This window comes from Lycorma delicatula, chromosome 11, assembly GCF_047948215.1.
Source record: "Lycorma delicatula isolate Av1 chromosome 11, ASM4794821v1, whole genome shotgun sequence".
Lineage (NCBI taxonomy): Eukaryota > Metazoa > Arthropoda > Insecta > Hemiptera > Fulgoridae > Lycorma > Lycorma delicatula.
In genome coordinates this window covers 6,460,451-6,488,410 of record NC_134465.1, presented here as the reverse complement: position 1 = coordinate 6,488,410, position 27,960 = coordinate 6,460,451, and the positions used below count along the sequence as shown (strand labels likewise).

The 27,960-nt window shown below is 32.2% G+C and overlaps 1 protein-coding gene across 2 annotated transcripts in view; it reads right to left on the bottom strand.

Moving 5' to 3' along the window:
- LOC142332001 (uncharacterized) overlaps positions 1-27,960 on the bottom strand; it is a 279,107-nt gene that overhangs the window by 178,531 nt on the left and 72,616 nt on the right. For both annotated transcript variants that reach the window (XM_075378056.1, XM_075378057.1), the window contains exons 24-30: positions 24,669-24,710; positions 21,594-21,617; positions 19,881-19,925; positions 7,425-7,457; positions 5,375-5,401; positions 2,884-2,946; positions 423-491 (exon numbers count right to left, since the gene is read on the bottom strand). In XM_075378056.1, coding sequence (XP_075234171.1) covers positions 423-491; positions 2,884-2,946; positions 5,375-5,401; positions 7,425-7,457; positions 19,881-19,925; positions 21,594-21,617; positions 24,669-24,710 — 303 coding nt within the window. The remainder of the gene's footprint in view (positions 1-422; positions 492-2,883; positions 2,947-5,374; positions 5,402-7,424; positions 7,458-19,880; positions 19,926-21,593; positions 21,618-24,668; positions 24,711-27,960) is intronic.

The following is a 27,960-nucleotide window of genomic DNA, read 5'->3' as shown; positions in this document are numbered from 1 at the left end:
TGAAAACAATTTATTAAATGCTGTGGTGCTAATTTTTTTTTGTCCTTATTTCATATTAATTTATTTTTAATATTAATAAATAATAGTTTATTAAATTGCATTCTAGCAGAAGAGTATAATTATTCTTAAAATTAATTTTTTGTATGTAGTTCTTTTGTTTTTCCTCCATATTTAAGTTTTTTTTTTAAATAAAATTTAATTAAAAGCATAATTTAAAATATTAAAATAATAGACAATTTTTCGCCTTTGTCACCGATATAAAATTTTATTTTTCAAGATATGTGTAAGTTACATATTTCGACCAAAATACTGAAAAAATGACGTAAAATAAAAATTACTCCTAAAAATGACATAGACTTTAAAAAAAAAACTAGCAGTCTGTACCAGTATTGCTAAGGGAAGTGAGAAGTGAAGTTACTTACCTTAGTAACAGTTGTAGTTTTAGTAGTCTTCTTTTTTGTTTTTTTAATCGTCTTACTGTTAGAATTGCTCTGAACAAAAAAAAAAAAATACGAGATTAGTTGTACATACTATTAATTTATATTAAGATAGATTTAACCTTGAAACCTAATGTTTTGTTGTTTATGGATAGATGCAGAAGAATGGAGGTAATTAATTTTTCAAAAAATCGTGTAAGTTATACAACGTCTAAAAATTACTTTAAATTTTACTACCAAATATAATCCATTGTGTAATAACTGTAATTCGGTAATATTTTTACGATATCGCTACCCGCATAACATTTAACAAGAAGTAATCTTACTACTTGTTTGCACTATTATTTGCACTTACTACTTGTTTTCTTTTAATGTTCCAGTCTTTACTAAAACTGTTTTCCTTTCCTCTTTTCATCACGCTTTATTACAACTACTCGCATTTTTTAGTCGCATTTTCTTATATTTCTCGCATTTACATACACATCAGGCCACAAGATATACATTTGCAAATATAGTTATTTAGGTGGTTTCATATTTTTTAGGGATTCTGTCCTTCAATAGGTTTAAATCGAATGACCTCTACTTATATTACTCTTCCTTTATCTGATTTATCGTGATTCAGATCCACAGCATAATAAAAAGCAGTTGATTTTCCAAAGCGTTTGGAAAGTCTTTACTTCATTTTATTCAGGATTCTTTTTGAATATTAGTAATTCTTTCGTGTTTTAAAAAAACCTTTTTTCCGCGTAGAATTTCTGCTTCTTATTTTCTCTTTACAGATTTTATTTTAAAAGGTTTGAGGGGTTGTAAAAAATAGTCAAAGTTGATCTTGCCCGTTGAAAAAAAATTATTAAAAGGAAATTGGTCCTTGGGATGATAAATTATGCGATTCATTATGTGTTTCATAATTATGTGTTTTCATTCTTTGTTTTTCTACTTCTAAAAGAAAATGTATTGAGATTAAGCATACAAGATATAAAAAAATACGTACTTCTTAGATAAGTATTATCTACAGTAAGTATTGAAATATCGTGGAGCAAAAACGTTTTATTTATTGATATTTTGATATTGATATCATCATTGATGTTTACTACATGACAATAATCTTTGCGGCTTCAGAGGCAATTCTTTTTTGACTAATGAACCATCTTTGACTGGTTTTGCTTGTATCCCGCCCGGCTTGTTTACACCCATCATAGTTATAATTAAGACTTTGACAGTTTATAATATTAGAAATAACATGAATCCTGATACTACAGTTTATAAGGACGGCTCTAGAAATGTTAATTTGGTCGGCTGTGGTTTTGTGGTTGGCAACAGAACGTACACGTGTAGCCTTCTTAGCATCACCAGTATTTTCGTTGCAGAACTGTATGCCTTTTGTACGGTTAGCCCAAAATTTCAACATGTTCTTCGTTCAGATTTCATGAGCGCCTTACTGGCAATCAGTGACATATACTCCAGACACCCTGTTGTTTGTGACATTCCGTGTGTTATTTCGCAAATATCACTAGTTGTAATACAACAGTGAACTTCTGCTGAATTTCCTGCCGTATAGAAATTTTAGGCGTTGAGCGCACAGATAGTGCAGAAAAAGAGGCTTGTCTTCAGCCTCCTTTTACCAGGTGCGTCTAACAATCTTCTTTGTTTCCTGAAGAAAATTCATGATGTCTGGCAAAGTTAGCGGGATGCTAGAGTGAACGATAAACTTCACCCGATTAGAAACATTTTTTCATCTTTGAGCTCTTCATGCGGGAATGACCATTGCAAATAGGGCACACTAGGCTCACTCGTGGATATTTGATGACTCATATAATCGCACCACAGTTGACAGTGCACCGCATCCTTGTGGATTATCTGTTATGCGGCATTGCATTGCAAGTTTAAACTATAAGGCAAACGTGCAAACAATTCTGGGGGATAGTGAAGTGTTGTTATCTTCTGTTTTACGATTTCTTAGTGTTGTTCATTTGTATTCAGATATTTGAATTACTCTGTTTCAGTTATTTATAAAAGGAGATTGTACATTTTTATCTTAACACGATAGATCTTTGTGTTTTTATTTTGATCGTAGCGTATGCTACAGGTGTTTTCATTTTAACATTTATTTTAAGGATTTTTATCGATTTTAATTAATTAATTTCGAATGTATAATATTTAAATTTTAAAACATATACATCATGTTCGGGCGACGACAATACCGAAGTGTTTTTCGCCCTGTAAAAACCAAAAAACAAAATAAAATAGACAGTCACTGTTTCTGGTCAGTAGAAGGAACATTTTGTGAATTGAAAGATTATGATAAACCACATATTCTTCAGTAACTAATAATAATTGGAATGTATATTGAAATTTTATTTAACATATTTAAAAATAGATAATAAAATTATTTTTGATTAAGATGTGTTAGTAATAGTAATTATTATTTTTTATTACAGTTACTTACTTTGTGAATTTCTTCAATGATCTTCTGAGCAGAATGAGAAATTTTTAATTCTTGTTTATCTTTCTGTAATAAAAATATAAAAGTTATTTTACTTTGAAAAATTAGGTTTTATATGATAATACTTTATAGTTTTCTTTATATGTAAAAAAAAGGCCTTTCTTAAACACAAACCGTTCAAAACAAAATGACATGAATTGCACATAATATTTATGGTAAATGTGCCATCTGAGGGGTTAACCTTGATTATAAAAAAAATAATCTTAATCAAAATTAAAAAATATAAACATGGTATAAACCAGAAAAGTTAATGCGAATCAAAAATAATCGTAATACATTTTTTTCTTTGTCTTCAGTCATTTGACTGGTTTGATGCAGCTCTCCAAGATTCCCTATCTAGTGCTAGTCGTTTCATTTCAGTATACCCTCTACATCCTACATCCCTAACAATTTGTTTTACATATTCCAAACGTGGCCTGCCTACACAATTTTTTCCTTCTACCTGTCCTTCCAATATTAAAGCGACTATTCCAGGATGCCTTAGTGTGTGGCCTATAACTCTGTCTCTTCTTTTAACTATATTTTTCCAAATGCTTCTTTCTTCATCTATTTGCCGCAATACCTCTTCATTTGTCACTTCATCCACCCGTCTGATTTTTAACATTCTCCTATAGCACCGCATTTCAAAAGCTTCTAATCTTTTCTTCTCGGGTACTCCGATCGTCCAAGTTTCACTTCCATATAAAGTGACGCTCCAAACATATACTTTCAAAAATCTTTTCCTGACATTTAAATTAATTTTTGATGTAAACAAATTACATTTCTTGTGTAACTTGTGCTATTCGGCATTTTATATCGCTCCTGCTTCGTCCATCTTTAGTAATTCTACTTCCCAAATAACAAAATTCTTCTACGTCCATAATCTTTTCTCCTCCTATTTTCACATTCAGCGGTCCATCTTTGTTATTTCTACTACGTTTCATTACTTTTGTTTTGTTCTTGTTTATTTTCACGCGATAGTTCTTGCGTAGGACTTCATCTATGCCGTTCATTGTTTCTTCTAAATCCTTTTTACTCTCGGCTAGAATTACTATATCATCAGCAAATCGTAGCATCTTTATCTTTTCACCTTGTACTGTTACTCGTAATACATATCCTTTTGAAAAACACAATTGTAGTCTCTGTCTTTAATTTTCCTTCTTACACTCGTATCCGAACTCACCTAAATTACTCAGATGTATAGATAGATATATATGTATGTACGATTAATAAAATTACTGTACTGAAATTCCCCTTCTTTATCAATGATGTTAAATTCTTAACACGAATCATATTCTTGTGTCTAGTTCTTACATTTCAATAATTCAGCATCTCGTCAAAAACAAATAATCTTTTATCAAAGTACCTCATTGTAAACCGTAAAAAATAGGACGCGTGGAGATAAAATGAAATTCAACTTCGCCCGCCCGTCGATTACAAAGAACAGATTTTAACTTGGAATAGATATATTTGTTCAAACAAATAAATTCCTCTCTAGCATTAAAAAAACAACTTAATGAAAATTTTCGATCGTCACAGGTGTACCGAGTATTAAAATTCAGTTTTTTGTATATCAAATACATTTGATTATTGAACGGTTTGGAACGGTATGAACTGTCATTTTATGACTTAATGGCTTACGATATATCTTGTTAAAAATGTTAACCGATAGAAAATAAAGCGAACAAAATTTTCAAAACGAGAAGGTTCAGTATTCTTTCGCTGGTAGCAGTACTCTGATTATGATTTACTCACGGGTGATTTTGAAGTTTTACTGATAGTTCCCTTCTAGGTAGTTTATAACTATTAATTCTGCGAGGAATGTATGTTATATACCTGTTTACAACATATGGAAAAATAATATGCCAGAAGCAAGTAACCTACATCTGACCCTATAAAATCAAATTTCATTTAAGTTTACACATGATCTGCGGGTGTATAATTCGTTAGTGTAACATGCGATAGATTATTTTTATTCTACTTAAAGAAATAGATTATTATTAGAGAAATTGTTAGCGGTTATGCCGATTCAGTTTACACGTTTGTTGTATAGTTTTATATCAGATAGTTGAAAAAAATTCATTCGATTCAGTCAATACATATTTTTGGACGGCCACACAACACACCAGTTATTTACAAAAGCTACCGATTAAAATAAGATTCACTACAAATGAAATTCTATGATGTTTCTAGTTTTATCGTACTAATTATTTTGATCGATATGAATTTTATATTAATATGGAATCAAAATTTACTTGACAAAAGTCTTTTCTGTTCGAGGTCTCCTACATCCAGACGTAGTTGAATTTGCAACCTTAATGTCTGTTTCCTTTTTCCCTTCTTTGAACCTCAAACGTGAAGAACGAACGAACAACTTTATTATAATATTATGTTAATCAAGGTATGTTTAATAAAACCGAAACGTTTATTGGGAAAGGTAGATTTTATCACTTACCAAGTTTTTACAGATAGATCTGAAGCTCTGAAATCAAAATAAAAGGAAAATTAGATTTTTATGATGTTTAAATTAGGTACATGTTTTTTAATAGTAAATTAATTTAAAAAATCAAATAATAGAGTTTCTGTTAAAATTGAAAGAATCCAGATTAGATTGAATTTATATAGCGTTTTGAATTAATTGTAATTCAGATGTTTGTCAAACGATGAATAACTGGAAGAAGCTCTTGGCTATGTGGCACCGGCCGCACGGCGTAGGGATCAGGGTATTTACATACGTCTAGTTTTTAGCTGTTATCCTAGATATCTTTATTACACAAAAGTAACAGTCTGTGGTGTGATCCTTCGGTTCTTTCCAAACCGCTGGAATTGCACTCGCTTTACTGAACAACATATACCCGCCGATACGAAAGTCAGCTACAAAACTGAACCTTATAAACACGAGAACTCTCGCTTGAATGAGAATTAAAAATATTTCTCTAGTCTGGACAACAGTTTATATGTAAATATGACAAATAACTAATCGGTAGATGATATGTTAGAAAGAATGTGACTCATTAAGTGTGTAAGTAATAATTATGACGACCAATGTCTAACAAATCAATGTGACAATAGTTAAGGGATTGTGATAAATAATATAATAAAATACGTTCACAAAATGTTACGCTTATGAAATTAATGCGCGATACTTCCTGAAAATAAGAATGTTAGTCACAAAAAACTAAGCTATAGATATAGATAGAAGAATTCTGATATCATATTTAAAATCGGCATGAAAAATACTTTAAGAATCGGTTATTCACGCTCATTTAACAAAATCATTGTAATTAATCTGTCTGTGAATGCCGCTTTTACGTTCCTATTGCATTTAAGAAACGAATTACAGCACGTATTTCATAATCGGTGGCGTTGTCTATTATAGTCATACGCGTTTTAAACTCGCACAGGATACTGGAAAACAAAGACTAACGATCACATAATGGAGTCTGTAGCAAGCCAGTAGACGTAGTGACTTCTTTCTTGTGGCATGTGCGCGAAACGGCGATAGCCGCGCTGCAGCGGACATTTATTAAAACGTTACTTAATTAAAAACATACCTTAAAAGTACAATCGTAAAATGCGACGAAAAAGCTAATTTCCCGACCTTCAGGTTGAGAAACGCCGGTCTAGAAGGTAACTTCTAGACCGGCGTCTTCTTCTAAACTTCTAAACTTTATAGTAGTGAAATATGGATGATAGTAAAAACAGAAAGGAAAAGAACGGTAGAATTCGTAATTTATTTTTATATAATGTCGACAATTAAGCGGGTAATAAAATTTTAAAGGAACAGATCTTTAAGAGAGGAAAACTGAAGAGACAAATTAGAACGATAGATTAATTAACGAAACATCCAAGTTTATTTAATTTAGCGTTCGAGGATATCAGGTAAAAATTGTAGACAGATACGGTACAAATAATTGAGAATGTAGTAAAAATGTCCTGAAAGAGGAGAATGGAGAATAGTCTCGAATCGAACAACAGAACGACTAAAAAAATATTTTATTTAATTTCTAGATTTTCAGTTAGATAACTTTAATAATTGGAAAAAAGAAAAAAATCATGTCGCTGATATTATCGCAATAACATGATTTAGACAATGAAAGTGCCTTGACAAGAAATGCAGAGTTATAATTCTGTGTTATAAAAGAAAAATTTGTAATCTGTTTTCTGACTTACTCGGTAAATGGATTTAATATACTTATTTATATAATATACGTTTATAGAAGTTTGTATAAAATAATTACTACGTAATAATTAGTATTAAAATTATGAGTACTATTATTTTATGTACAGTTAACTTAATTATATGATACAATCCCGAGTACAACGCTGTTTTGCTTACAGCTATTAAACATCTTTAATTATTCGATGCGATTGAAAGTGCATCGTGTTGTATGATATAGTATCGAGAAGAATAAATGTATAAAGCAAATTAGTAATAATTAATTACAAATTACTATTAATAATAACAAATAAATGTTACTGTTAGCACTATTAATAAAACTTACCAGTGACAACAGAGTCGGATTAACTTCTGCATACTGAAAAAAAAGAAGAGATATAATAATATTAATTATTTAAACTATTACTGTGCTTTTTTTTTATGTGTATGGTGTTTGCATGCGCGTTTGTGTAAATCGTACGAATTTGTAGGTTGTCCGGAAGCTTTGTTCAGGGGATCTGACGACAAACTTTTTTTTCTTCTTTTTTTTTAACCTCCGGGTCTACCGTTAGGAATTGCTTCAGAGGATGAAATGAACGATTTGTAGCGTGTGTAAAAATGCCATGCCTGACCGAGATTCGAACCCGGGACCTGCGGATGAAAGGTCGAGACGCTACCACTCGCGCCGCGGAGGCCGGCCTGACAACAACCCTGAAGGTAATATACCGATTCAACTATAAAACTGTTGTTGATATATTTACTTAATTTTAACCGCCTCTACCGTTCGTTCTCCGAACAGTATACATTATTTTAAAGTAGAAGGATAGCGAGTGAGAGATAACAGGAAGTTTTTTTATTCTTTTCTACATCGTTTAGAATTGTTTAGAGGTATCTCGAGCGGAATCTTGAGAGTACTTCAACATGAATGCTCCTTAGTCATTGGATACTCACAAAAGCATGTTTAAAAATAACCTGAAAGTTCCACTTGGTCATTCAGAATTTTTAAATAAGTTGTTTAAATTTTATTTTACGTTCTCCTTGAATACAGTGTTTTTTTTTTTATGAAGAAAGAAACCTATTGGGTAGATTTCATAAGAGCCCATTACCTATTTTAATGGGTACCATGATTCGACATCCGGAAAATTTCGATACACCTTCGCGTTTCACATCCGTCAGACTCCAAAGCCACCATCACCTCAAAAGTTTATATATATATATATATATATATATTACACTTTCTTGTGAACACGATAACTGCCGTAATTTTACGCCAATCCCTATCAAATTGTTCCTTAAAAATAACTCGTAAGAAAATCTCTGTCGAGTTCGTTAACGGCCAAAATCGGATCATCGGAATAGAAATGGGGGTCTAGAATATAAAGGATTTTTTAGAAAAACCAAAATTTCGCTTTAACTTTCTTATTAAGTAAAATATAGAATTTTTTTAAAGTTCGTACTATTATTTGGATAAGGGTCTAAAACTTATCTCGGTAAAATGTTTTGGTATCACCAACCATTGGCTCAGGGGGTGAAAAAATGGGGTTTTGAAAATAAAATATCTATCTTATTTAGGCACAGTATCGAGTCGGTTTAAAGTATTCGTTGGTACTCTAAACATTACCTAAAAATTCTGTCTGAAACAATTTTCGATATGACCAACTCTTACGGCAAGGATGACCATATTGTTGCTGGAATTGTAAGATGGGGCTTGTCGTATGTTAAATATTTGAAACTTTTTTCATATGCAACCATTGTCGTATTGAATAAATTTGAAGTTTTTCTTAACTTAAAGGTGGAAATTTGTTTTATCCCCTCCTTAGTACCGACAAAATCTTTTTTTTTCAACTTTTTTTTTAATTTAATTATATTGATTTATTAATAATTATTAACCTCGTGAGTGTAAAAAAATTTTTACAATAAATAATAATTAACAATAATAAAAAAAATATGAAAAAAAAGTCAGGAGTATCAGTGAAATAAAATTTTATATACTTTTAATTAAAAAAAAAAAAAAAACGAAATGAAGTCGGATTCGAACCGATGTACCTTCTTGTAACAGATAATATATTTCATTAATAAAAATTTTATTTGGCTATAATTCTGGAACCAATGAAAATAAGTACCACTTATGATATACCGTTGAAAAGCATTCTGTGAGGATTTATTACTGCAGTTAAGAAAAAGTCCAAAATCCAAATGTTTTGGATTTTGGGCTTTATTGGACACTTTTGGTCAAGTGGATTGCAATCAAAAGGGAACGTACATAATTAGATGTTACAACAGTACTAAATTTAACATTTTACGCCTAATCGTTTTTAAGCTATGCTAGATACATACGTACGTAGAGACGTCACGCCGAAACTTGTCAAAATGGATTCAGGGATGGTCAAATGGAAATTTCCGTTAAAATCTGAAAACTGAAGTTTTTCGCGATCATAATACTTCTCTTACTTCGTACAAGGATGTAAAAATCGATATTTAAAAATAACAGTTAATTATTTTAATCGGTTCCAAATTAGTTTTATTGGTAACTGGTCCCTGGTTATTGCACTCACTGCTGTAACAATTCGATTTCGCAGATCTTGAAGAGTAGAAGGTTTAATTGGTAAACCCACCGGGCTAGTGTAGTATAACTCATCCTAAATCAGCTGATTTCGAAATCGAGAGTTCTAAGGTTCAAACCTTAGCAAAGGCAAGAATAACTTTTATACGGATTTGAATACTAGATTGTAGATACCAGTGTTCATTGGTGGTTGGGGTTCAATTAACCACAAATCTCAGGAACGGTCGACCTGAGACTATACAGGATTACTCTTCATTTACTTTCATGCATATCATCCTCATTCATTCTCTGAAGTAATACCTTACGGTAGTTCCGAAGGCTAAACAGTTAAAAAAGATAATAACCCTTAAATAAAAGGTTATATATATATATATATATATATATATTTTTGTTGTTTATATTCTAATGTGGACATATTACAAAATAAAATTATAAACGAGTGTTCTGGACTAAAGAAAAAAAAATTATATTTGCTATTTAAAAATTAAAGAGATAAAACATTTCATATAATAAAACGTAATAATATTAAAAATATCTATCTTATAAAAATAAAATTGAAAAAAAACGAACAAATACGTATGTAATGACACGCTTGTAATATTCTTTAATATGAAAAATAAGTTTAAATTTAATATATTATAATACAATATGAATAGGATAGAAAAGCTAACACTTTATTTAATATCAACGCATCACTTTATATTTAAATGTCCTGTAAATAAGGAGGTGGTATATCCATCTCTCTCTATTGAAAGAAGATGAAAATAAATACGTGGTATTTAAAAATTAAATTGTCTATTTAAAAATTAACGAGATAAAACATTTAATTTAATAGAATGAAATAATATTAAAAAAAAACCAAATAATGAGGTGGTATTTAAAAATTAAATATCCGATGTTTAATATAAACGAGGTGAGGGATTTAAATGGACTTTTATTTAAAATCAATTAGAGATAGATATTTAATAATTAATATTTTTTTTTTTTTTTTTTTTTTACGTAAAATATCTATCAAACCGAATGAATTATACAATTTTAATTTTGTAAATGGGTAAAACCCCCAAATTACAAAATGATTTATTTCATTATATTTATAGACTATCTATTATTTTATATAACTTTTATAAGAAAGCTACCTATTGTAATGGGTACCATGATTCGACTTCAGGAGAATTTTGACATATCTTCGCGTTTCACATTCCCCAGACCCAAAACCACCGTCAGTTCAAAAGTTTATATATACATTTATATACAGAGTGTTTCTAAAATAGTGGGCTGGCTATACTTTTTCGGATTCTACTTGTAAAACTAAACAAAAAATATCCTTAGGAAAAGTGGCGATTTCTCCGTCGTTGTCCCCCAGTCCGCCATTTTGTTATTTTTATATAAAAAATTATATCTCAAGTTCGGATAGACGAATCACATTAATATTTGTTAAGCGTCTTGGTAATAGAGTTTTAAAATTAGAAAAAAAATCAGGAATTAAATAAGTTCGCAAATTACAAAATGGCGGCCATGTTTATATCTCAATCCGTTATATCTCCGTAAATATTAGTTTTATCAAAATTTATGTTATTTGATAAAATATTAAGCCTTTTATTTTGAACAAAATTACATTTTATTTTTAAATATCGGTTGATAAATTAGCCCAGTTATGGCATAAAATTGATGTAATTTTGTGTCTGTTTACATGTCCTCCACTTTACGTTCAATTCGATGAAATATTAATTGTTTTTATTTATTGTTAATTCTGGTATTGTAAATTAATATAGAATTAAATAATAATTTTTTCACATAATAGACGTAATAATTAAAAAATAAAACAACTACGTGTGATGATCTTTCGTTAATTATTGTAGAACATTAGGTGTAATTAAACAGTTAACGATTGTTAAAAGTTATCAGACATGTTCATAGTATCCACCGTTAAAAATTACACAAGGGTCCAGTCTTTTTCTGAGAGATTGTCTTAACCGTTCAAAAATTCTGGGAATATTTCTAATTTCTTGAAATTCACTTTGGATTCTTTGTTGAAGATCTATGTCGAGTTAAATAAACACTGATATGTTTCAAATGGCCTTACAAGTAGACGTCAAGAGGGTTTAGGTCAGGTGACCGGGTAGGCCAGGCACTGGCCCCCCGCGGCCTATCCATTTTTCATTGAAAGTTTCACGCAAGAAATCGGATACCAGCTGACTGAAATGTGCTGGAACTCCATCGTGGTGAAACCACATATTTCCTCTTAATTGTTGAGATAGGTCTTCCAAAAAATGTGAAAGATTTTCAGCAAATGAGCAAGATAATTTTCTCTATTTAAATGATTTGGTAAAGCGACAGGACCCAAAAGATAGTCATTAAAAATACCTGCACGTTCAGAAAAAAATGTTTGTTGATGGCTACTTTGGAAGATACCATGAGGATTCTCGTCGCTCCAGACCCTGTTGTGATTTTTCATATATATCTTTTCATATATATATATATATATATATATATATATATATATAAAATTTTCACCATATCTTATAATAACACCATTCCTTTGAAGGAAGATTCATTTTTACATTGTTAACATGATCAACAGTAATTCGCCGTGTAAAATTATTCAAAATTGAAAAATTAATATCAATTATTTTTCTATCATTTAATATTAAACTTTATCGTGAGAAAATTATTACTTAATTTGAAACTAATTTACAACATTAGAATTAAAAATAAATAAAAATAATTAGTATTTCATCGAATTGAACATGAAGTGGAGGACATGAAAACAGACACAAAGTTACATCAATTTTGTGCCATAACTCGGCTATTTGTTAACAGATTTTAAAAAATAAATTGTTATTTTGTTCAAAATAAAATGATTAATATTTTAGCAGTAACCTGCGTTTGATAAAACTAATATTTATGGAGATATAACGGATTAAGAAATAAACATGGCCGCCATTTTGTAATTTTCGAACGTATTTAATTCCTGATTTTTTTCTAATTTTAAAACTTTATTACCAAGACGCTTACCAAATATTAATGTGAATCGTCTATCCGAACTTGAGATATAAATTATTGTATAAAAATAACAAAATAACGGACAGGGGAGAACGAAGGAAAAATCGCCATTTCTCCTAAGGATATTTTTTGTGTAGTTTTACAAGTAGAATCCGAAATAGTATAGCCAGCCCATAATTTTAGAAACATTCTGTATATATATATTTCATTTTCTTATGGACACGATAACTGCCGTAATTTTCCGCCAATCACTTTCAAATTGTTCCTTAAAAATAACTCGTCCAAAAATCTCGGTCGAGTTCGTTAACGAACTGAAACTTCGAGTAACGGCCATAATCGGTCCATGGGAATGGAAATGTGGGGGGGGGGAGCTTTTTCGAAAAAACAAAATATCGATATATAACTTTCTTTTTAAGTAAAATATCGAATTCCTGTAAAGTTCCTACTATTCTTTGGATAAGGACCTAAAACTTATTACGATAAATGTTTTTTTCTATCGCCAACCGTTGGCCCAGGGGGTTTAAAAAATGAGGTTTTGAAGACAAAAACCATCATACCTTCCGTAATAGGCACGATATCGAATCTGTTTAAAGCGGTCGTAGTTCTTTAAACATTACCTAAAACGTTTGTTTGAAACAAGTTTTGATATGACGAAACCTTTGCTGGAATTGTAGGATGAGCTTGTGAAACTTTTTTCACATACAACCGTTGTGGTATCGAGTCGATTTGAAGTTTTTCTTCATTTTTAAGTGGAAATTTTTTTTATCCCCTGCTTAGCACCGGTGAGATCAACCTCCGCCTTCCGGCGTGCCGAAAGGGATTTTTTTTTTTTAATTGATAGTTTGTCATCAACATCTTTTTAAAATTAGATTAAATTTTCTTATAAAAAAAATCTTGAAATAATCTTACCTCCAAGATTTATTTTATCTTTCTCTTTGACGATTCATATTACGTTGTTTCTTATGAAGTAAATCAATATTCTGATGTTCTACAGCTTCTTAGACTAACATATGCAAGTTGTATAATGAAATTATTACATTTAAGAGTTTATACCTTGTCATTTTGTTATTTTCAGATTTCCACAAAGATGCACGACATTCTTTTCATTTCACTTTTGAAGATAATTATCAAATCGTAACTACGTTTAACACCGATTTCAACAGTTCGTGGGTTTTAGTAAGATCGTTTACTATATTTGATAACCAGTGTGCTTTGCACGTTTTTATAAAGTTTTTACGGCAGGTTTTTGATGCCATTTGCTACTTTTTTCTTTTGCTTAATTCAACTTTGAGAAAAATTTCGACCCAGAAAAAGATTTGGGTTTCCTTCACCGTATTCAATTTTAAATACAGCGACTAACTTTTTTTTTTCAGTTTCCGGTTAATCGCTTTGCTACAACTTTTTATTAAACTGTTATTGTCGGTTAATTCTGTTATTCTGTTTTATTAATGTTAGTTCGACTTCAAATGACTCGTAAAAATGGCATTACCTTATATTACTGTTGAACCGTTCGGTCAGTATATTAATCCGGAATAATTTATTCCAGTATTACGAATTTATATTATACCTTTTTTTTGTAGATCCTCAGGCAAGGGTTTTGGACTATTAATAATATTGTAACAAGACCTTTATAACGAACGGACCTGAGTAACGGTTTCCTACCGATTAAAAAGTAGTAGAAAACATAACGACGGGAGAAGGGCTAAAAGTAACCTTTATAGTAAAGGTTACAGCTCCATTTAACAATCGTCCTTTGTAATTCTGCCCGCTAACACAGCTGAACAGATGTTCGTTCCGTGATTAGAGTTGCCAGACCAGGGTAGGAATCTCATGGGAATGTGTGAGGGTGGACGATGACTCTCACACTTTGAGTTGGGTCCGGTCCGGCAGGTAAAGAGGAGAATAAATAAATACTCGGGGCAAGACCGGTTGAAATCGGTGTAAGCGAGACGTTATGATGCGAATTCTGCGAGATGCGAGTCTGCGAGAGTGCTATGATAGAGGAGTTATTACGCGAGAATGTTCTGCGACGAGGTCATTGAAGGAGCGAATTTTTAGTGAATTAAGTTAGACGCGATTAGGGTGACGTTACAAGTAATTCCAGTACGTGAAAACAAGGAACGGTTTGGTGAGTTACTGTAAGACTATAATCGAAAGAGATAATGTACTAAATTTCATTCGTAAACTATTAGGGTAGTTTTACTTATCGACAGCAAGGGTATTTGCAGAAAGAACTTTATACTTCGCTTATGTATTGTACTATTGTTAAAACAAAACTAGCGGTTAAAAGTGTTAAGAGTAGCGGTCATGGTAATGTCTTTTGTCAACGGGACTGAATTCTGGTTTTCAGTACTTATCTATCTGTGAATATATCCTGACGACTACTTTAAATTCTATTTGCGTGTAATCACCGTTTCTGAGGAATTCACTGTCACGAACGGTGTTGTCAAATTTACGACTAGGCGCGGGGTCCGCGGTCTTGAAGGAATCGTGTTACTTTGGATGTGAAGATGTCCGTTTCAGGCCTACGTGAAGGCAAAATTTGATTTGTATTTTACCGATGTAAATGTTTGCCGACCAAGGCCTGGCTGATGACTGAGATGTAATCAGTTACAGGATTTAAAGACGACTTCCGGTAAAGCCCCTCAGACAATATGTACATTTATGTACATGTATATATATATATATATATTTGGTTTTAAGAGGGATTTTTATAGAATTATTTCTTATCTATCTGAAGACAAAAAATAAAATTTGATACTTTTCAGATTTTTAAAAACTCATATGAGAATTAAATTTTTTTTTTTTTTTTAAATATTTAAAGTTTCAAATATTTCTTTTAAATGAAGTTTTGGAGGGGCTACTTATTATATAATTTTTTTTTTAAATTTATTAGTATGAATTATACAAACATATATGTAAAGTAAATAAATATGTATGAAAAACTTTAAAATTCGCCCTTCTCGTAAAAAAAAACTGTTACCGATCCCAAATCTTATTATTAGTTATAAAGAAATTTTCTAGGGTTAGAGAAGTCTTTGATCACTTGTTCAATACTTTTAACAATAAATAACAAAAAAATTTAAATATTATTAAAAATTTGTTTAAAATTTAATTTGTAAATTGTACTCTATTTCAGGAATGTGACAATTGGAGTTTCTATTCAAATTTATAGTCTTATACAAAAAAAATTTGTATTTTTTTATATAGCAGAAATTATATTCACTGGTTATTTTGGAAATTATTTTCACAACTTGGTTTAATTACATGATTTTAGTTTTCTTTTGTAATAACATTTCCTTCACTAATACAGTTCACAATAGAAAAATATCTATAGAATACATTTTTAATCAAATTTATTTACAGCTCATCAAAATTGTGACTGCTTTCGGTACCGTTAAATTTTTACCGTAAGAGTTTTGATCTGTAACGATGCATTGTGCTTCTGAAATAGACGTAACATTGCCGATCCGTATTTAAAATTCCTATTAATGATAAACGGTTGTAGGGTTTCGATTGTCCACAAAGTGAAATTTCTGGTTATTTCATCGGTTGACAAGTTTTCGTCTGATGATAAAATTGATTTCGTTTTTTAACTAAATCAAGCCGTACTGTTTCGCTCTGAAGCGCCTTATTAAAAAGCTAAGCTTGTCGTAATTATTAAATATTTATTACGTCTATTTAATATCTTCTTTTGAGGGTGCTTCAAGATATGAAATATCTTGAAGCACCCTCAAAAACTCAGAACGAGTTTTTAAGGTTCAAAAATGGTCTGTCAGATCATTTTTTGGCCCTGATAAATAAGAATCATGTAGACCTGTATTTAGATAGTTAAATATGTATACTTATCTGTGTGTGTATATATACATATATATATATATATATATATATATATATATATATATATGAGGTCTGTTCAGAAAATAGCATTATTAATTACGCGGAACGGAGATACCTAGTGACGTGCGGTTGGTAGCATAGTGTTCCGCATAACCTCCTCTGTAACCACATGTTTTTGGATTGTTGATACCTCGTTTATTTTTCGTGCTATTGTTATTTGAATGCAACGTGTTTAAGTGCTAGTAGCGATTTTTGTAATGTGCGATTTTCGGGAGCAACGGTACAAGGTAAATTTTTGCGTGAAACAGGGGAAAACTTTCACAAAAACGTTTCAAACTTTTTGAAATAAGCTTACGGAGATGATGCTGTGGGCCGTACGCGATGTTACGAATGGTTCTCAAGATTTAAAAGCGGTTGTCAGGATGGCCAGGAAGGCCATCGACTTCAACCGATGACACCCGCGTTCAGAAAATAAACGTTCTGTTGCGTCCAAATCGCCGATCGAATGTCGGAGAACTTGCAGAAGAGGTTAGCATTTCATTTGGATCCTGCCGTGACATTTTGACTGAAAAATTGGACGCGCATCGAATCGCGACAAAGTTTGTTCCTCGTTTGATGACCGAACAGTAGAAAGAACATCGAATGGACGTTTGTCGACGACTTGTTGAACAAGCCGATGACGATGAGACATTCACGGTAAAGATCAAAAAGGAAAATGAAAGCCGGGTTTATGGCTACGAAATCGCGACAAAAGTTCAGTTATCACAATGGATCGGCAAAGGATCTGCACGCCCCAATAAAGTGCGTCAGTCTCGATCCGATGTCAAAGTGATGCTTTCTGTGTGTTTTTTTTTTTTTTTTAATTTAACGGAATCGTGCATTTTGAATTTTTCCTCGAGGTGAGACTGTGAACCGTGCGTATTATGAAGGCGTTTTACAACGGTTACTTGAAAAAAATCCGCAAAAAGAAACCGGTGTTGTGGCGAGACAAATCACGGTTCCTTCACCGCGACGATTCGCTCGCACACTCGGCTTTTTAAATTCGTCAGTTTTGTGCCAAAATTCAGACGATTGTCCTCCTTCAGCCTACCTACTCGCAAGACTTTTCCTTGCGATTTTTTCTTATTTCCGAAATTAAAATTAGCGTTGAAAGGAAGCCGTTTTGAGACTGTTGATGACATTAAAGCAAATTCGTCACGGATCTTAAAGACCATTTCAAATGACACCGCTGGGAAAAGTGTGTGAATAGGGGAGGGGAGTACTTTGAAGCGGTCAAGGACCAATAATCTGTAAAATTAATAATAAAGATTGAAAAAATAAGGTTCGGTTATTTTCTGAACAGACCTCGTGAGTATATATATAATATGCGGTTGTTGCTAAAAATAATGGTTATTTATTCTTAAAAAAAATAACAGTATCCGAATCAGACAGCTGAACTATTTTTATGTAACTCAACACAATAATACTTCAAACGTTATTAGAAAGGGCATGAATTTTTTAAAAAGTTCGCTACCACTCTATTTAAAATACAGTTGAAGATTTCCTTTTACGGAAACAATCTTCTGTTGATGAATTTTTAAATAATGTGAATAGAAGGCTATTATCAGCGATAAACTTCGTCCAGTTAAGAACACCGTGGAGCTTCTTGTGCAGGATTAATTGTCGAGAGGAGGTTATTATTTGCCGTTTGCGAATGGGGCCCCCCACGCTCATTCACGGTTATCTGATGACTCAGATGTACCCGTTTGAGATCGCTGCGACTGCGAACTAACTATCCACCTTATCCTTGTAGATTGTACCTGTTATGCGACATTGCGTCGCAATGTAGCGATGTTGTGGAATGCCTTATTATTTTTAAAGGCCACTGTCTTTACATCTCGATTCGAAAATTCGATTATTCGTATAATCTTTATTGTCTTTTAGGCACCGTTTGGCGTATACCTGATGGTATTTTTGTTCTTTTAGTTATTGTATTTAATTGTGGTTTTATTTCGCTTTTAACATACGTCATGGGCTTTTTCCATCTATGCTATGTTTTAGGTAGATTTCATAAGCTATCGACTGTAACGGGTACCGTGATTCGACTATATATTGATATATATATTTCTCTTTGTTGTGGACACGGTAACTGCCGTAATTATACGCCAGTCACTTTCAAACTGATATATGAAATATAGACCCAAAATCTCGGTCGAGTTCGTTAATGGACAAAATCGGACCGTGGCGGCTTTTTCGTAAAAACAAAGTATCGTTTAACTTTCTTATTTAAGCCTATAAATATCGAATTCGTTTAAATTTCCTGCTACTCTTCGGATAAGGGCCTAAAACTTCTAAGTAAAGTTTCTTGATATCACCAACCGTTGGCCCAAGGGTGGAAGAAATGGAGTTTCGAAGACAAAAAAAATCATACCTCCCTTAATAGGCGCAGTATCGAATCGTTAGTCTTCTAAACACTACCTAAAACTTTTGTCCTAACAATTTTTGATACGACCAACTCTTACGGCAAGGGATGACCAAAATGTTGCTGGAATTGGAACATGAGGCTTGTCGTATGCTAAACATGTGAAACTTTTTTCACATGCAACCGTTGTCGTATCGAGTAAATTTGAACTTTTTCTTAACTGTAAGGTGGAAATCTTTTTTCCGGTGCCGGAAAAACTTTCTTAGCACCTGGTACTACTTACCGGTAAAATCAACCTCCGCCTTCCGGTATGGCGAAAGGGATTTTTTTATATTAGTGTTGTTTAATTTTTAATTGTTTCTTATCAAAATTTGTTTGTTTACTATATAAATATCGTACTACGATAACTGTGACTGTTGACAGTTCATTACTCCGTTCACTGTGTTCACTTCATTAAATTACTCCGCAAAGAACCTGTTATCTTCCGTTGTAGGGGTGAACATGGAGGGAGGGCGTGTTAGTCTTTTCTGTGACTGGAATTCTCTCTACCGCTTTAGTCATGTAGAGTTTCTCGAATGATATCCTTCTTATCAAGAAAAGGTTAACTGCCTGCTTGAATTTAGTTTAAATACTATTTTTGTTGAGATGCTTTTTTTTGTATCTACATATGTCAACAATCAATTGATTTTATCACCAGAATATAGAAATATTTGTAAATTACGAAACATATTTTCTAAGACCTATACTTTTTAAAAATACAGTTAATAATAGATAACTGTTGAAGATAATGTTAATGCTATTAAAATATTGTTAATAAGAGACATAATACAATAATTAAATTATTATAAACAATCTTAGGCTGGTCTTGAACATATATCGTCATGAAAAATGCGGTACCGACCCTGAATGCTTTACTTATTAGCGAGTATCACTGTTTAGTTAGTTTAGTGAATCGGTAAAAAATACTATATTACTTTATATTATAAGTTACTCACAGTTGCGACGTATTCTCTGAAATGTTTTTCATCGAAGGAGGCTTCCTGTAAAATTTGAAGATACATTATTAGCGCAAAGTATTTACTTATAATTATTTATTTTCTATTTCAATTTTACGGCAAAACGTATTATAATGTGACAAAGATATTCATTAATTTAGATGAAGGCGCCGCAGTTGTATCGTTTACATTACGGTAGAGATATACTGTCATATTACTGCATATATCAATTAGGTTACCGCAAACTTTAAAAATTTAATTACTCTTATACTTAACTGTAATTTAATTTACCCTTTGTTTTTGTGCCAGTCGGGTTTTAACAATGAGTGATTCTGTTGTGAAACAAATCGGAAAACCCTTAAGTAGCTTCGAAAAAAAAAAAATATATAAAACCTTAAAACAAGATAACCTTGAAACTGCGGTCAGAGACGTCGCTCGGAAAGCAAGTAGTGCAACAGGTGTTAGCGAATGAACAGTTTTTAATATAATAAACACAAAATTGATGGTAAACATGGTAGTTCTAAAAGGACTCAAAAGCGTGTGAAAATGATTGAAAAGTTGACGATTTTACTAAAACTGCTATCAGAAAAAAGTTCATTCGTTTTATTTCAATAAGTTTCCAAAACAAAATATTAAATGCCGGGAATGCTGAATTTTTCTAGAAGTACATTACATCGTATTTTATTAAAACAACGAATTTTTGTTTCGTGTCCAGAAAAGATGTTCGAAGATGTTATTTCATGGCGTAGGGAATATTTAAGAGGAATTAAGCGATTTCGTGAAAAGGGTAAGACGATTTATTATCAAGATGAAACTTGGGTTAATGCGGGACTGTACGGGAAAAGGTATGAGTAATAGACAGAAATAAACAGCGCAATAGACCCTTTTATGAAAGTCAACCGGGGTAAAAGCCTGGCCGTAAAAGGTAAACGATTAATAGTAACCCAAGTAGGAAGTGAAAATTGGTTTTTGAACGGTAGTTTATAGGTATTTGAATCCAGTTCTTCTCAAGAGTATCACGATGAAATGAATGGTGACAGTTTAGTAAACTGAGGGTTTTTTTTGTGTGTAAAAAGAATTGTCGAAACTGTTGCTTAAAGACATACTGTGATAAATTTGGGAAACGATGACAATACTTCAACAGTCAGTAGCTTATCAGGTGTTAAAGAAATACGTTGAGGTAACAGATATCTTACTTTACTAAACGGCATTTGTCTGTGTGTAGCTTAACAACGGAATATACCGATCACTTGCGGAAAATCCCGATTCGTTAGTATCAATTTGTAAAGTTAAATTCTAATTTACCTTCCGTTATATCAATTTCATCATTGAAAAAAAAAATATTTTTACACAAGAAGTAATCACTTTTGGACACTTAATACTCCCCTTCTGAGACTCCGCTCGCCAGGGGGCCTGCGGTGGAGCTGCGGTGGTACGACCCGCAGCTAGCTTTTACTGTTTTACTTTATAAAATTTCAATTTAGCGGTAATGTACTTTATTAAAATTTTTCATTATTAAAATAAATATATAATTTTATCGCGGTTTTCTAATTTTTCAGTTATTTCTGTTCCATTTTTATGTTAAAAGTAAAGGAAAGCGTTTCTTCTCGGATAGATTGCGCTAAATTACATTAAATTAGAAAACATCATACTGTTGTGTTTCGGTTTGCTGCACGCTTTCGCGAAAAAAAAAAATTATAAATATTTACTTACTTTATATTCGTAACCGATCGATTCCTGAAAACAAAAAACGAAATTAATAAATAAACAGGTAAATAAAAAAAATATTTTTAAAGCTAACATTAATAGAATTACTAGTTTTACAATTTTGACAGTGTCCCGTGTTTCCACACAGTATGTTTTTTTTATGAAGACCATAGTGTATCAGGAAAAGATACAAAACAGAAATCATATCAAGGAAGTTATCCTTGTAACGGAAGAGTCATGCTTGAAATAGCGGTTGTGGTACGTTCCTCGAGATGATTTTTGTTTTGTATCTTTTTTCTTGATATATTATGGCCTTCATAAAAAAATGTTTATTTCTCTATTCGTGGAAACTTACGGGACATTCTGTATATATTGTTATACCTTTCCTGGAATTATTTATATTACTGATTATTTTCGGGTCGTATTATTACTTATTTATGTTTAGCAGCTATAGGATAACTATTCAGTTACAAATACTGGTGAAAAATTAAATTTGTAGCGTATTAAAAATACCAAGCTTGACCGGGATTCGAACCCGGAACCTTCTGGATGAAAGCCAAATTATTCACAATAAAGAAAGACAAACATTTCGGTATTTTTTATTCTAAAACTATAAATAATTGTGAATTTGCATGTATGCGTGTGCGTTTTTTTGATAATGTGAGATATCGTTATTATGCTATCATACTGTAAATAAAACTACATGAATGTATTGCTCGCGACATATTTTTTCCCGCTTCTCATACCTCCTACACGTACAAAAATTTTATTTTTATTTTAGTTTTTAAAATATCACTATTTAGGGGTGAACTGCAGGCCACTTAAATAATGTTGCTTAACACTGCAGTACCTCTTGTTAGTATTTGTACTTGTACTGTGAATGTACATGCGCTTGTTGCGTGTGCGTTATGTTGCTAGGTGAGGTGGTGCGCCTCTGTTTTGTTCTGTGAATCACTTGTGGTGTGGACGTCTCGTATTTAACAAATTTTAAATTCATTTTCGTGTTGTATTTCACATTTTACGTTTAAATATAAATAAGTTAACCTCTATTCTTAATATTAAATCTTTATTAGTGTTCAGTACAGTCCGCTTAAATTCATAACAACTCAAATAACTGTTCAAGAGTGAAACTCTAAAAAAAATAAAATTTACCCAAATTCTTTTGCATCACAGAACGATTTATTTTTCGGTGTGACACCATTACTTGAGGTGTACTGTAGGCAGTTTTTAAAACTAGCCGTGAATAATCTTAATGGTTGCCATTTGATTAGGATTGTAGCGTAGCTCGATGTTGTTTAACATCTAAATTTTTATTCCAATACCTTTTAAAATGATGCGCCACAATCCTCTGTTTCTAATTAAAATTTTATAGTTACCCCGGAGGCTCCCCGGTTGCTTAAGATATGGTGGTTTCATATCGAATTTCATTTTTGTCTGTTTAATAGTTGAAAGGTTATTTAACGGCTGCTCTCTCTCTTTCTCTCTCTCTCTCTCTCTCTCTCTCTCTCTCTCTCTATATATATATATATATATATATATATATATACACCGTTTTTTTCGATGACCTTCTGCTGTTTTTTCAGCAACACCATAATCGTCGCTATAGAACTTCTGCGGTTTCTGGTCAAAAAATTGACACGTGTTTTTCACAGGCCTCTTTTGAAACTAATTTAACACCATTCAGGAAGTTCTGCGGAGACCAAAACAAATGATAGTCTGACGGTACCAGGTCCGCGCTGTACGGTGGATATATTAAAACCTCCTAGTTAAGTTCTCTCAATTTCTGACGGGTCGTTAAAGATATATGTGGTGTTACATTAGAAACGGTGTCCGTTTCTATTGACCAGTTCAGGCCGTTTCTTATGAATTCCTTGGTGTAATAGCGCTATTTGTCGACAGTACAGGTCTGAGTGTATCGTTCTGCCTGGCGGCAGCAGCTTGTGACACACAATGCTCTTCCTATCCCACCAGAAGCAAAGCATAACCTTCCTGGGCGACACTGTGGCCTTGCAACAGACTACGGAGCTTCTCCTTGCAAATGCTACGGTCTTTTTCGCGCATTTTTGTCGTAGGTTTTCAACTTTCATCACTTATAATCAATCGTTACAAAAACGGCGCGATTTCGTCACATTTCAGTAGAGATTCGCAGATAGAAATTCGATGAAATAAATTTTTCTGAGCCGCATCAAAACGTCGAGCTTCATTTTCTAGCCGGCGTTTTCCAAATGGATTAACACTGTTTGACGGTGGATGTTTAGGTCATCGGCGATGTCATGACTACGTAGGTGCGCCGGTCTTCCTCGACTTTTGCGAGGAAGACCGGAATTACTCACTTTATCTGTGATCGGTCGCCCGTTGCAAGGAGCATCCTGGACATCCAGAAGTAAAGCGACTGATCCGTCTTTTGACTGTTGCTTTTGATAATGTATCTTGCCCTTAAATAGCACAATTTTCTTCACGGGCCTGCTCAATATTTGCGTCATTATCAAAATAGAATTGTAAAGAGTAGCGTAGTTTTGCGGAAAGTTCACTCATCTTCACGGTTCAATACCTTACGTCTGAGTATAAGAATTCCAACACTTTACGCATAACTGCCGGCTGTCAAATGACCTTCGGCCTGATCCACTGCGACTCATATACCCTGAAATTTGGGACGCTAACGCTATCTCGTGCGCAAAAAACTCACTACTTCTTAAACTACCTAATATTTTTGAACGCAATATTTCGGAATTTCAGAGCCAAAATTTTATGTACAACTAATTGAATATAATTTATATTTTTAACTTTAATTAGACGCGATTAGCGAGCGTAGGTTATGTTTAGAATTGCTGCTTCCCTGTATTGGAAAATCGTTCGTATATCAACATAACCTACGCTCTCTCACTTAAAATATACAAATTATATATAACTTATTAATAAAAAAGTGATGTTTAAACTAAATACAATTATGTTAATTGTTATTTTACATGGATTAAAAATAAACTTTTGAGTTTTTTTTTGGCTTTCAAATTCCGAAAAAAGTACCCATTTTTTTATAGGTTATTAACAATTGGTAAAATTTAATAACTATGATTTACTTACTGCAAAGAACTTCCTGTATTCTTTTCTCTTGAGCAACAAATCCTGTAAAAAAAAAAAAAAAACTGTTATTACTTGCAAAAACAGGCTAATTATTTATGATTACTTAATTATAATATTTTGATTCATTTTATTTATTTAATTCAATCCAACAAATATTTCTATGTAATAAAATTAACAGAATGTTTAAAATTAAACATCAAATTTGAATCTTACTTCTTGGTCCTCTGAAAGCATTTTAAGATAATATCTAATGACCAATAAAAAAAGCGATTTTGGAAAATTACACACACACACACACACACACACACACACACACACACACACACACACACACACACACACACATATATATATATATATAAAAGGAAGCAATTTATTTATTTTTCTTGATTAAAACGTGCTAGGTTCAAGATATGATTTCGGTGACATTTTTTTTTGAGTTTCAGACAGTTTATTGGCTCGATATTTTTTTCTGTTACTTTCTGTTGCTAAAATTTTGAGCTCTCATGTATACGAGACCCTACATCGTATAATCTCGATGGTTTCATATATGCGAACCTTTGTCTACTTCTATAGACTTTACCTTGTATCCGCACTTTTATAAAGTCAATTGAACGTAGATATCTTAATAAAGGCCTATCGAGTTTGTTCATTTTTTTACACGATTCTACCGTAAATTTTCTCTTATTCGTGTAAGACTTCATTTCGAATTTACCGACCCGAATAGTTTTCACTATTCTCCTTTAAACTTCTTTTTTTTCACTTTTTTTTCTTATCGTTCATGTTTTACTAAGATAAAGCGATACGCTTCATAAATATTCTCAAGAAATTTTCTAATTCTTTTATCTACGTTCGGTTCTGAAATATTTATTTATTCCGTGTTTATGCGGTACCTTATATTTTTACCTCTTATTTATTTTCAATCAGAATTTCTGTCTTAGCGATGAATCCATGGCATTGAAAACTTCTAAATTATTTTTTCATTTCTGCGTAAGAACAATATCATTCTTTAGTAAATCTTTAACATGTTTATCTTTTACCTCTTAAGTTTTTCCTGCGATTACTATTTACAAAGCAGTTCAGAAATTAAATGTTCAAAAAACGAATTTTGTTGAATTTACTTTAAATTAAAAACTAAGAATAATATAACTGATTTGTAAAATATCGTAAATTATGTGGATGGAGACTTTTGTATCTGTGATTAAGGGTGATATTGTTAAATATCTTGGAATGACCTTAGACAGCCGATTGACACGGAAGAGTCATGTTTATTACTTTAAAAGTCTTATTGTTTTTTTATAAGAAAACTTTATTACTTAAAAAATATGTTTCCAAATTATATAATGAAAATATTGTACGTTTTTCTTATGCAGTCCAGAATCAGTCAATTACGCAATAACATGTTGGAAAGGTACATATAAATCGGTTATTGAACCGTTAATTATAATCTAAAAACATATTGAGAGGTTGATTGCTAATGAGTCTAGATTAAATTCATCGTTACCTATTTTTAGAAAATTAAAAATATTACCTTAAGACAATTGTTAATGTTTAATATCTATTTAAGAACAGGACGTATTGAAGATCATAATATCGTACAGTCTGAATTATTTTTCACTTTTCAAAAATTGAAAATTTCAAAAGATCGTTCGATTGCATGGTTCCTAAGATTTATAACTTAATATCTGGAAAGCTAGATTAAAAGATCCCTTTTAAATGAAATATTTGAGATGGATGATCCACAGGTTTCTTTCTGTCGATTGGCCGATCGCAGTGCTTATGAGGTTTAATTTGTATGTAACATTATTACATGATTACTTGAACCGTTTGACGAATGTATATACTCGTATGTTAATCGCTGTGGATATTCATGCTGTTCAATACGAGGTCTGTAAATAAAACTAATTTTTTTTGGTAGCCAAAGTGGCAACACTAAAGTTTCTAGTGAGGTTATATGAACAGCTGATTTATATTAGGTATTAATATTTTTAGTGTATTGTTGCCACGTGAAACGTAACAACTTTTTGTGAAGCGAGTTTTTGTTGTGCGTTACAAAAACGAGTAAAACTTATTAGAGCGACGTTGTTTAATCAAGTTTTGTGTTAAACTTTGTGAGAATGCTACTGAAACTTTTTCAAAATTGAAAAGGGTGAATGAAGATGACGGTCTGTCACGAGCTCAAGTTTTTAGGTGGTTTAAAGCATTTTCAGATGACCGAAATCAGTTGCGGACGATCCACGCTCTGGAAGACCGTTAACGTAAAAAGGTGACGACAATGTTGAGCGAATCAGAGACGATTAACTGTCACAATGATTACAGAACAATTGAATTTGAACCGTACCACAGTCCATCAAATTTTGACAAACGAATTGGACGTGAAAAAATTTGTGCAAAATTGGTCCCAAAAACCCCTCACTGTCGAATACATAAACAACAGGCTGGAAGTGTGCCTCGATCTTCTAGGGTGAATTGAAAGTGATCCTAATTTTCCAAAAAATGTCATTACTGGTGATGAATCTTGGATGTCTGTGTACGACCCAGAAACAAAGCGCCAGAGCAAGGAATGGCACACTTCAAACTCACGAAGTCCCAAAACAGCAAAAATGAGCAAATCAAAACCGTGCTAATTTGTTTCTTCGATAGTAATAGCATTCTCCATAAGGAGTTTTTGCCTACAGGACAGTATTTTACCGAAAAATTCTTGAAAGAGTGAGGAAAAGTCGCCCGCATGAGACCAGCCATCAAAGACTACTAGATGCTGCATCATGACAATGCATCTTGTCGCACTGCACTTTCAGTTAATTAGTTTTTGGCAAAGAAAAGCATTCTGGTAGTTCTTCAACCACCTTATTCACTTGACTTGAGTTCCTTCCACTTTTTCCTGTTCCTGACTTTAAAAAAAATCACCTCAAAAGACACCATTTTGGGCAGTAAAAAACATTTAAAAAATGTAATCGATCATCCTTCAGATGATCGATTACATTTTAGAACTCATTCTGAGTTCCAACACTGCTATGAAGAGTGGGAAAACCGTTTGAAGCGTTGGGTAGCTTCCCTAGGGAACTATTTAGAAGTTGATAGAGTCGAAGTATAACTGGATTGTAAATGATATGTTTTTCTGAACCGGTCTCATTACTTCATTTACAGACCTCGTATACGGGATAAATTGATGTGTTTGCATTTCGGCTTAAAATGATAAATTACAATTTTCATCACAAGTTATTATGCGATCTATAAAAGCTTTAGTTTCCGCTAAAAACCGTCGTGTAAATCCCGTAATGTAAATTTAGGT